The sequence below is a fragment of the Perissodus microlepis genome, chromosome 7, assembly GCF_051167445.1.
Source record: "Perissodus microlepis isolate ML-2025 ecotype Zambia chromosome 7, ASM5116744v1, whole genome shotgun sequence".
In the NCBI taxonomy this organism is placed as follows: Eukaryota; Metazoa; Chordata; class Actinopteri; order Cichliformes; family Cichlidae; genus Perissodus; species Perissodus microlepis.
Window position 1 is genome coordinate 45274058 of NC_140467.1, and position 11551 is coordinate 45285608.

Sequence of the window (11551 nt, forward strand, 5' to 3'; positions counted from 1 at the left end):
CACCAATGAGGGGGAAAAATGCAATCTGTTGTCAGTTGAGTGCTGTTTATATCTAACAGTTAGGAGCAAATTCACAAGTGAAGTGCTACAGAGGAGGATGGCACAAGGAGACAGAAGTAAAAGACCAAAACATTTTAAAAAGGAGAGAAACCATATTCACAATTTAACAGAAAAATGATATTTATGTATCAATTTGAAGTTCATCACTGGGCCACACCAGCTTCCCTCTGGTCCCTTCAGCAAAGCAGAGACTTAAGTGATACTTATAATCTCATTTAAATCATGATTTATTCACTAAATTTGTTCCCACACCACAGTTTGTCACATTTTACTTTAACTAATATGCAATTTTTTTTCATGGCTGGCTTTTCAATGCCAGCAAAGTGGATATGAGACATCATTAAAGTTATTCTTACATTCATAACCTGCAAATATGAAGATTGAGCAATGCAGAATTGAGACTAAAAAATACGGCTCAAAAACTCAAGGAAACATTTAAAAAAATGTTCATTTTTTTAATAGTACATACATAAAATAATTACTTATTTAACATTTCAAAAATATTTTGTTATTTGTAATTATTTGTAGGAACGCCTTGTAGTTTTTTTTTAATAAAAAAAAAATAGTGTGACATTTTTACGAGCTGCTTACTTTAAAAACCAAAACTGGGAAAAAAAAGTTAGATTTTTCTTTGAACTGCGTTTATGTTTGGCTACATCAGCCTCACAAAGAAAGAGTGAGAGTTCTAAAGAGTAGACACAACATCCTTTTTGCACTGAACAGACTCGGAGGAGTCATCATCGTATCAAATCAACAATGCAACAAAAGCATTCACAGTGATCACAAAAGTCCAGTAGCAAACACTTGCACAAACAGCAACTCTGCAGTTTTGTGGCTTTCTTTCATTTTTTCTCTCCCTAATGATTTACATGTGCAATATAGGAATGTAAAAGAAATACTTAACTGCCTAAGTCACTCTGAACTTACCTTCGTGTACACAGTTTAGTGGACACGTTTAATGAAGGCAGCACATGTCTCTAAGTCTGGTTAGTATTCTGTGTATGGACTCTGTAAAATGACCACATTCCTTCAGGCGGAATGAACAAAGAAGTGCACATGGGATGTGACACTAAACAGAGACGACTGCATGCTACTTGTGTCCATTGATGCTCAAACAACTGCTGTGCTCTCGTACTGAGGTGTATATCACACTTTGCATTTGCTTCAGGTATTTAATTCCCTCTGAAGCTAAAGGACAGTAGCCCTCTGCTTCAATGGCATTCCTTTTTTATTGCAGCCAGCCCCCAACTCTCCACCCCCACCCATGCGTCCTTTTTCAATAACAGGAAACAATCGGCCGTCGTCTTTCATCACAAGTTGACGTTGGTTCCCGCACGGTGCCACTGGGTCTCTGTGGTGGTGCCAGCCAGCCCGTGCTATGCAGTCCACAGCAAAGTAGAAGGAGAATGAGGACTATGAGCCAGCTTACTTATTTCCTTATCGTACTCCGAGGGGGGATCTGACACATGGCCTTCCACTGGTAATTTCACAGACTGATACCAGATGAACAGAAGTCTGTCCGTTTTACAAAGCAATTGAACCTACACCCACAATCCCCTATGGTGTTTAATTGGCAAGACCTTCATTATAGAAAAGTCCCATTTGCAAAATCATATCTCACCTTTAAAAGTAATCCAAGGCTTTTGTTAGAGTGCGTTTATCTTTGAGTTAAATGAGAGGCCCTGGTAACAGTCTGTGACAGTCTGAAAGCAGGCAGGTTATTTTCTAAGCAAGTTGACCCCCCCCTCCCTCCTCCAAAAAACCCCCCCAAAAAACTCTGTATACATAAGTTACTGGTAGCTGGAATGACTCCCATGAGATACCCGATTTCTGGAATAAACAAAGCCCAACAAGCCTTTGCTTAGAATTTCTAGCTGACGTTAGATTCTGCTGTGCAAATAAGTGAACGCAGTTATACATCATGTACACATTTTTTTCAGATCATCCTTTCTGCCTTGGCTGAAATCTTACACATGGACTGTTTCATTTGAAACTTGCCTTTTAACCAGGTTTTAAAGCAAATAAATTTGTGCATGCAAGGCCATTCACTTACTGTTTAAAAAACCTCCACAGGGGGGCACTGAAGAAAAAAATCAAATCCTACATAGGCTATGAAGAAATAAGTGCTCAGATCTTCCCTGCTTGTTGTTCATTGTGCAGGTGTTGGACTTGGAACATTGCATAAAATCTATTAGTGAAAAAAGAGTGTAAAGATGTGCAAATCATTTTGACTTAGTAGTGAATTAGACTTCCAAGCGATGGAAGGTGAGGGAGGAAAAATGTTGTTGAGTTCAAAAAGGAGTGAAGAACTAAGTAAAACTACAAAGAAGGTATTTAGTGTATCCTCTGGATGGAAGAAAGAAGGCAATGATACATGGTGGTGGAAAGAGGGAGTACAGGCAAGTATTTGAAGGAAGAGGCTGGCAAAGAAAAAGTGGAAGAAGTAGTAAAGGAGTACTTAAAGTCTAGTTGTATATTAAAGAGAGAGGTGGCAAAGCCTTATAGGACTTGCATCAATTGGCTAGGCAGAGAGTGTGTGCTGGAAAGGATGTGCAGCAAGTTAGGGCAATTAAGGACAGAGACACAAATGTACTAATGTGTGAAGAGAGCGTGATGAGAAGGTGGATGGAGTCATTTAAGGAGCTAAAGAATGAAAAGAAAAGGGAGAGAAGAGGACAGAAGGAGGACAGTGAAACTTTAGATGAAAATGGTAAATGTTAAATGGCCTGTATTTGTATAGCGCTTTACTTAGTCCCTAAGGACCCCAAAGCGCTTTACACTACATTCAGGCATCCACCCATTCACACACACATTCACACACTGGTGATGGAAAGCTACATTGTAGCCACAGCTGCCCTGGGGCGCACTGACAGAGGCGAGATGACCCCTAAAAGGAAGCCAAAACAAGACTAAATCAATTAAACATCTACTGATCAAACTTGCAAATGTATCATCTGTAATATGTTACTTTGAATTTTATATTAACAACACTCCCTATGCCGCTTTGATAAAGCTGCAATATGGGCAACAAAACACTGGAAAACCTGTCTTTCACTCGTAATTACAGAAAGAGTTTACCACTCAGTGACAGGCTATGTGAGCAAATACTTGAACAATTTAAAAATGATGCTTTTCAACATAAAAATGCAAAGAATTTGGGGGTTATTTTCTATTCATACTGCATAGTAGGTGATGTATCTTCATACTGTAAATAACACATATCATTAAATAATCCAGAGAATCTAGTGCAGCCTTTAACTGCAAGGGGCAACACCAGAAAAAGAAAATGCACATCACAACACTAAAAACCACTGACAGTGAACATACATCATCAGTATAGCACATGCAGCTCATGCAATGAAAAGAAATATACAGAAATGCCACGACTTTCACTGAGCCCGAGCTCATTAAAGATGGTCTCAGTCAAAGTGAAGAACTGTCTCTTGGTCCAACCAATCCAAGTAATGTACACCAAGCCTGTGATTTGAGGAGGCAAGAGAATTTCCAGCTTGTTAAGAGCTGAACCTACACCCATATTAAATATATGTGTATGTGTGTGTGTGTGTGTGTGTGTGTGTGTGTGTGTGTGTGTGTGTGTGTGTGTGTATAAATATATATTTAAAAGGTTCTAAGGCTAGATTCCCCATGCTAAGCCAGCCTGCCACAGACATGAGGTTTTTTAAAATAAATATGAAGTCATGTCAGCTTGGATGTCACCCGGATTAACAAGGTGCAGATGTTGAGGAATCAGGATGCCCTGATGAGAAGTGGGCTACTGGAACAAGAAGGCATCAGTGGGCAAGAGATGAAATTTTTATATATGAATGTTTTTGAAGAATCATGTGCAGAGAATGCCAAACTATAATCTGCACACTCATCAGAATTCTTCCATAGCAAAAGAGTCTAGGTGCAATTGTGGCCTGTCTGCAATCCAGGCCTGCTAACTTTTTAAAATATTTGCCACAATAGCAAATAAAAAATGTAATGAAGTAGATCTCTTCTTTTATACATTAATTTTTTACAAAACATCACACGGTGTTGTGTAAAAAAAAAAAAAAAAGTCTGGAGCCAATCTTTATTTTGTTATATTCTTGCTTTCAAAGAGCTAGATGTATATTTCTTGGAGTGTAACAAGATGATTCCCCAAATCCTATTAACTTAAGATTTGGCATATCTGCTGTGCAGTAGTCCTTAAAAAATCTTAAGGACACTGATGATCGATATCCAAAAGTCATGCCCTTAAGGGCCTGGGCCTTTAGCTGATCCATCTACTGTTTACCAAAGCCTCAAATCATCATCAATAAATTAAAGGTCAGGAGAGAGATACGGTGAGTGTCAACAACCCTCTGCAGAACGCGGTGGAGGCTTTATCGTGGGTTTGTGGTTGCATTCCAGCCAGTAGTTTAGTTGATCTTGTTAAAATTGATGGAAATATGAACGCATAAAAGTGCCATCAGATTTTGAGCCCCCATGTAATACAATCTGATTGTCAAAAATTTCAATTTTCATCATACCAATGATAGCAAACACTCAGAAACAGCTCAGACTTTAACATTATTGAAGCAGTGTGGGATCAACAAAAGTAAGCCAACATCCAAAGTAGAGCTTTGAATGCCCTTCCAGAAGTCCAGACTACTTAAATAAACCAAAAGCACCTAGTAACAGAGCAAGAAATAAAGGGGGACTCAAAACATTTGCTCTGTATTGTATATATTTTTTAGTAAATCAGAATAAGTTAGCTTGGTTGGAGATCCCAAACTTGCAGGGCTGTAGGTAAGTAGACACGCGCACACACTTAGGGTTGCTATCACCCCTGTCTCCCTCTCACCTCTCTCCCCCATTCAGAGACATGCGCCTCTGTCTTTCTTTCTCTGCTGTACGTGATAAATTCCACTGCGACCTCTGGTCATTCCCTTTGTTTTCTACCTTTATTAAGTAAGACCAGCATTCCTAGCATTCAAGCCGCATCCTCAATGGCTTCATGAAAGCGCTTAGAGATGCCGTCTCCTGATTGACTTTCCAATGGACACATCCTGTGCACCTTTCAGAGGTCGTTTTCCTCTTCCTTGTCCCTGCAGCACACGGTCATGATCAGAGCTCTCCTTTGAGAGTAGTCCGGATACCTGCCGCAGTGTTTGCTTGGCCAGCTGGAAATGTGTGTTTGTGTGTGCGAGAGAGAGGAAGATGAGAGGCAAGTGAAGACCAGGTGGTCACCAAGGTCTTAAGGGAAAACTTTATAACAGGAGAGGACTGGCTCACAGCTTTCTGCATCCTGTTGTGTCTACAAGCTTCAGCAACACCACCATTTCCCCTTTTGAACTCGTAAGCCTTGTCAAAGTCCCCTTTTTAGGTGTGCTTGTTGTTGTCCAGGATTCCTCACAATATGACTGTATATTGTTTTATACACTGTAAAGAAGACAGTATGTTTTTTAAGTATTACTACAGACTGCAGGGCAATGGTAACACAATCACCAGTAATAACTCAAATTGTTTTTTATTATAGGCTATTTTAATCTTTCATTTTTACATATACCACATTATAGAAATACATGTAACATGTGTAAATCTTAATGAAAAAATAGAAAAGAAATTTAATATTTTTGTGCTTTAAATGTAACTGTAAATAGATTAACAGAAATGACCGTGTGAAGTTAAAAGCGGTCAGCAACTGTAATTTAAAAGCTCCATCAACGAACATGAAAATGAAGTTCCACCAGTGTGTCCACAGTGATCTCTGCAGTTATTTAATGGCACAATGTATATAAAGAAGTCATTAACTCTTGGTTCTAATACGGCAGCACTTAAGAGGGGAAAAAAGGGGGAGTGTAAAGTGCGTGTTTGACCAAGTGTAGGCCTTAAAGGTTAGAAGGTGGTTAACATTTCTTGTATACAGCACCTCTGAGTTGTAGACAGGCCTGCATCCATATCTGTAAATGTTAAGTATAGAATGGAAACAAGACTTATACGTTGTACATATAGAGATATTTTTTAAAGTTGCTTCACACAGAATCATTTCTGTGTAACTTTAAAACTTTAGGTTCTTATTGCTGGATTAGGATTAAAGTTAAGACATCTTTGAAACTGATGGCCAAATGAGTTGAAAGTGTATTGTTTCTCTTTTGTTTTGGCTTTTTTTAGTTAGTTTTTTTGAAATTTGAAAATAAAATAACAATCAGAGACAGGCCCATCTAGTTATGCTGCTTTACTACAGAGCATCAATAGCCTTGGCGACTTGGCCGAAGACATCATCCACTGGCAGCTCTGAGTCAACCTGGGCAAAATAAGATGACAATGGATGCGTTAGAATATATGTTGACGTTTCACATGAGATTCAAATGTTGTTTTTCCGCTGTCGCAGCAGTCGCACACACCTTCCTGACAATACCACGGCTCTCATAAAAGGCAATCACTGGCTCGGTTGCTTTGTAATACAGGTCCAGGCGCTTCTTGATGGTCTCCTCGTTGTCATCAGAGCGGCCGCTGGTCTCACCGCGCTTCAAAAGCCTCTTGGCCATAGTCTCTGCTTTTGCGTCGACGTACAGCAGCAAGCAGGGTTTGCCGATCTGGGATCAAAGACAGTTTGTTCATTTAAGCTTCCTTCTTTCTTTCTTTTTTTTAAATCATTGCTGCAAATATGAATTAAGCCCATACCTTCTTCTCAAACTCCTCCCCCTGCTTCACCTCACGGGGATAGCCATCAATAAGGAAACCCTTGGAGACATCAGCCTTGGCAATCATGGCTTCCTTAATCATGTCTAAGACTGTGTCCTGCAGGTAGCCCCAAAACATTATGATCAATCTTCACTATGATATGGCACTGACAAAAAAAAGCTGTCTTAGAAGAGCTGACACTTGTATTTTGTCTTTTCATTTAGTATTGGACAAAAAAAACATGAAACCTTTTATTTTCTTTTAAATTATGCATACTCGCAATTATTTCAGTTATAGTGCCCTCTCTTACCAAAGGTACCAGCTCTCCCTTCTGCATGATGGCCTGGAGATGCTTGCCCCTCTCAGAGCCAGAAGCCACCTCAGCACGGAGCAGATCCCCAGATGACAGGTGAGTGTAGCCGTACTTTGCCACTATCTTCTCACACTGGGTGCCCTTTCCAGAGCCAGGCCCACCTTTAAAAGAAGATTAAAAAAAAAAAAACCCAGTCATGTGGCATGAAGGCAAATAAAAGCTAAATGCGCTACTGCTAAAGTGCTAAGAGCGGCTCAGGGTACTTACCCACAACAAAGATGATCTTGGCATCTTTGAGCTTGTCTGAAATGAGCAGGCACAGACAAAGTTATACATGCGTTAATCGGGAGGTTTTTCTGGACAGCAAAAGTTCAAATCACAAGGAAAAAGTTTTTGTAACAAACCGTCTTGATAGTTGGATGTGGAGGAAAGACGCGCACATGATGAAGAAGAAAACAAGTCCATTTTTAACTGCTGCAACAGGCTGTTTAGACTGAGCTTGTTTATGTCTAGCTTAGTGCTATTGCTAAAGTAGTGTTGGCATGGCAACTGTTGTTACCCCTTGTTTTGTTGCCAAGTGTTCCCAGGCACTTATAACAAAGTCTGAATTGCAAATCTAACCAATAAGGCCATTTCCATTTGTTCTTAATCATATTCTGCGATCGTGTCTGGGTTTTTCATTAAATGCAATATCACGACAAAGAATCCGAGCGCAATATTTTTAAAATGTACATATTAAAACCTTCCCTGTGTTCTCCAAACTGTCCAAAAGAGGGCAGTAGAGTCCATGGAAACGCAACCGTCTGTCTGCTTTCCTTTACTCCGTTAGATTAATAATAAACATACAAATGAACACGTTCCACCTCATTAATCATCAATAAAGAGACATTTATAATAATACTTGAACAGGTGTATTAATTACCTGCCATTGTGTTACGTCTGAGTGTTTTCGGTCAACTAAAAGAGAGAAAAAGACACAGAAAAGTGAATATATTCACAGAAGATACATACAGCAAGCAAGGTCAAGCAAGGCATAGATTTATAGGTAGCCCTTTAATGTATGAATCAATAACTTTGGATTATGTATGCATGATCACCCTAATTACTGTGCCAGATTTAGGCTATAATCACCATAACAGGGTCATTTTCACCTCTACATATTCTTTAAGCAATATAGGACAGTTTTGTGTGCTCAGAAGATCAAATTGCTCTATTTAAAATAGTTTTTTTGTTTAATTTAATTTAATTTTAGAATAATTCCCAGCATAAAATTGAAAATAATTAGGAGATTTCAGTATTTCTAATTAAAAGTTTAACAGAATTCATATGAAATCTTTAAGAAATTGACATAAAAGCAGAGAAAATTTTCGAGTAGATATCATAACGATTTAATATTTTACACAATATTCCAACTTTTGGGGGGAAATTGGTTTTAGTAAAGGTGGCAATATTACTATTCCTGGTAAAGTCACAACAGTTTGTTTGTGTGTGTGTTTTGTATAGTATAATGTAGGAAAAGCCAGTTTTCTGGTGTGTCATTGAGAGTACAGTGTACTGAGCACGATTGAGCAGACACAACAGCACGCAGCATGCTGTTAATGGCAACCCTGCTTTTCTTTCCTATAGTGTAAAAGCTGTTATGAGCATATTTTGATTAACAAAACCTTTGGCGTAATAAAATACCTTTTAGTGTTGTATTAATAGACCTGGGCATATCTAAAAAAGACAATAGCCAGTTTGTTTCCTGTTTACACGTCCGTTTTAGCTGACTCAAAGACAGAAGTCTGAAGAATGAGGAAGAAGGCTGGGTTGCTGGCATAAATAAGCATGTTCAAGTAGCTGCATGTCCGTCTGAACGTACAGTTGAAAAACAAAATACTTTAAAGCAGTGCCAGTCAAAAATATGCCCACACACTCAAGTTGTCATGTATTGTTTCCTAAATTAAATGGATTTCTCTCACACAGCTGCTGTGCACTGAGATTAGTTTTTGCACTACTTGTGTGCCTTTGGAGTTATGCATACAGCACTTTTTGGCTATTGTGCTTGTTACTATGTTACGCACATGAAACAAACTGGCTAGCTATAGTCTTAAAGTAACCTAAGAAGCTGCTTGTATGTCAAATTAAATGTGTGTCAAAAGGCAAGGGAGTACTTCTCAGGTTACTTGGTGCCTCAAAGTGCCTTGGCATTGGCACTAAAAAGGAAAGGACACACTGTACACCAGAAAAAAAAACATTATATGGTGACAAATATCTTCATAGGTGCAGTGTTGGACATTTTGAGTGTAATCGTGGAACGTGTATTTGAATGAACAACTAAAAAACAGTATTTTAGGATTTATTATTTAATAGGAGTTAAATATTCCTCAAGGATCTCCAGGAACTGTTTTACTGTGGCAAGATTTTATTAGAATGCATTAAAAGAACCACACCTCGAGGAGTAGCATTAAATTAATTGAAACAAACCTGACCTGGTGACATTGCAGCAGTTTGCATTTTATCTAGCCCTTGCAATTCAAATAGTACAGTTTGCATAGTGCCAGGTTGCAAAATACGCTTGCAGAACAGTGCGATATGAGTCTTTTTGTGGCTAAACTGCCGGATAGAAAAAGTAAGATATACATTAAAGTATACTTAATCTGAAGGAAACTTGTACATTCCTAAACTTAGTGTGTGCTTCTTGGTTTGCATTAAAAGTTTGTCAGCTTGTTCTCTGATTCTCACTTGTACCACACCTCAGTGCTCCCTGCCGTTGCTTCTCAGGTGTCCAGTTTTATGTCAGCAGCCATTAACCCTGTGGTCTGGGTAAATGTCACTCGGAGGATGACATCTGAGTCAGCACAGAGCCTGTTTTGGGAGTCTCGGTGTGGCCTATTATGGTGCCACCTTCTGTGTCCTGACATGTCATATGTGTTCTAACTCCTGATTGCACAACTCCTAGGTGTGGGCATGGCATTTAACACTGTCTGCAATTATGGAAGGGAAACTACATACTACATTTCCTCGGGAGAGTCTTAACAGAGACGTGGTGTCCAAATTGTCCCTTATATAATCCTGCAATATGAAAATTCAATTCAGTCCAATCAAGTGCTGAAATTATTTAGAGAACCTGATTTAGTAGTGGTGGTCTATTCATATATGCAGTTTTGGATTTTTTAATTCTATCTTTACAGATCCTACAATCACCATTACATCCATCCTAAGGAAGATGGGACAGTCCATCTTGCCTGCACCACCCTCATGTCTAATTACCTTTTTTAAACATGCGGCCCTGCTAAAAAAAGACTCAAGCCGATGTGCAGCTGTTAAAGGTTATCTGTCAAGCATTCCTAAAAAGCCCATGGAGATGAAGCTCTGACTGACCGCCCCTGAAAGCAAAACACAGAAAGCGATGATCTAACAGTACATTCTCCCTGTAAATCGTTTGGTTACCAGGGTGCTCTGCGGTTTTAATTGAGAGCGCTGTCCCTTTAAGGGAAATCAGGGGACCCTTTGACGTCAGTGCGGTGGGAGATATTCCGTGTTGTTTGTGAAAGGATGGAGCATGAGACATTCAATTGTTTGCTGTGGGTGTTATTAATGTGTCTGTGCTCCAAATTGCACGTAAAAACAGGAATCAATAGCACTCAGCCCTCATCAGCTGCTAATGATCCTCGCGAGCTCTGAAAGCTTTGCAGCGGACTTTAATGGCTACGCGGGATTGCATGAAAATGCCCTTTTAAATGGCTGCAGGTTCAGGAGAATGTTGACACGGTATCAAAGTAGAAGAAAACCAGAGAAGGAAAAGTCAAAGCAAAACAAGCAAATACAATCAATGCTAATTGTAGTTTTGGGGATAATTATGATGTAATGCCTTAAGTAACATCACTGTGAATGACAGACGAGCCCTGCATGCCTTTACACTGCAAAGAAATCCATGATTGGCTCCTTTGGCACATAAAGAAAAAAAGAAATGTCAACCATTTTAAAGTGTGACTAAACGGTCCCATGACAGTTCCCATAAGAACCTCTGCCTCTGTCATTCCCACTCTCCATCCCGTCAAACAGCCCTGCCCACTTTGTCTCTCCGATATTCCTCTATTTGTCTCCCTCTCTGACAAACCCAGCCCTGTTCAGAGGCGTTTCCTGCCTGTTTTTCCTCTATAGAGCCTTTGTCCTCTGTACTGACCTCTCTTTCGCGTTGTGGCTTTAGATCTCAGCGCAAGGGGCTGCTGTCCCTGGATCCCCGTGTGCGTGTGACTGCACAGTTCCTGCTGCACGCCAGCCCTCCCTCTCCGCTTCTATGCCTTTTTATAGCTCGCCTGAGCCTGCTCAAGTTTGCATTGCATTCTGGGTAGGAGGGAGGAAAGAAGGGATGATGGACAGGAGGAAGTGGGGAAAGCGGAGTGGCATGGTCTGACAGCTGCACATCAGCACACCCCTTAGTAAATTAAAATCTTGTGGTCAGTGTGTCTTTGCAAGTTTGGGGGATATCTGATGAGAAGAAGAGGACATGCTCAGTGTTTGAGGAAGTTTGATTAAGTGATA

General features: G+C 39.8%; 1 protein-coding gene across 2 annotated transcripts; it reads right to left on the reverse strand.

Annotated features, from left to right (window-relative positions):
* Positions 1-5538: 5538 nt before the first annotated feature.
* On the reverse strand, positions 5539-11317 carry ak1 (adenylate kinase 1). Of its 2 annotated transcripts, XM_084935346.1 has the most exons (7): positions 11193-11317; positions 7947-7981; positions 7292-7327; positions 7022-7185; positions 6712-6828; positions 6432-6623; positions 5539-6331 (listed from the first exon to the last, which is right to left on the reverse strand). In XM_084935346.1, the coding sequence occupies exons 2-7, from the start codon at positions 7951-7953 to the stop codon at positions 6266-6268; spliced, it is 582 nt and encodes a 193-aa protein (XP_084791472.1). In that variant the 5' UTR covers positions 7954-7981; positions 11193-11317; the 3' UTR covers positions 5539-6265. The 2 variants fall into 2 exon arrangements, with proteins under 2 accessions (XP_084791472.1, XP_084791471.1); XM_084935345.1 differs by lacking the exons at positions 7947-7981; positions 11193-11317 and adding an exon at positions 7429-7889.
* Between the last annotated feature and the right edge of the window lie 234 nt (positions 11318-11551).

Coding starts and splice junctions, on each gene's coding strand:
- ak1 (XM_084935345.1), bottom strand. CDS start 7,489: ATGGACTTGTTTTCTTCTTCATCATGTGCGCGTCTTTCCTCCACATCC. Junction 7,186..7,291: donor CAAGATCATCTTTGTTGTGG/GTAAGTACCCTG, acceptor CTTCTTTTAAAG/GTGGGCCTGGCTCTGGAAAG. Junction 6,332..6,431: donor GCCGTGGTATTGTCAGGAAG/GTGTGTGCGACT, acceptor TATTTTGCCCAG/GTTGACTCAGAGCTGCCAGT.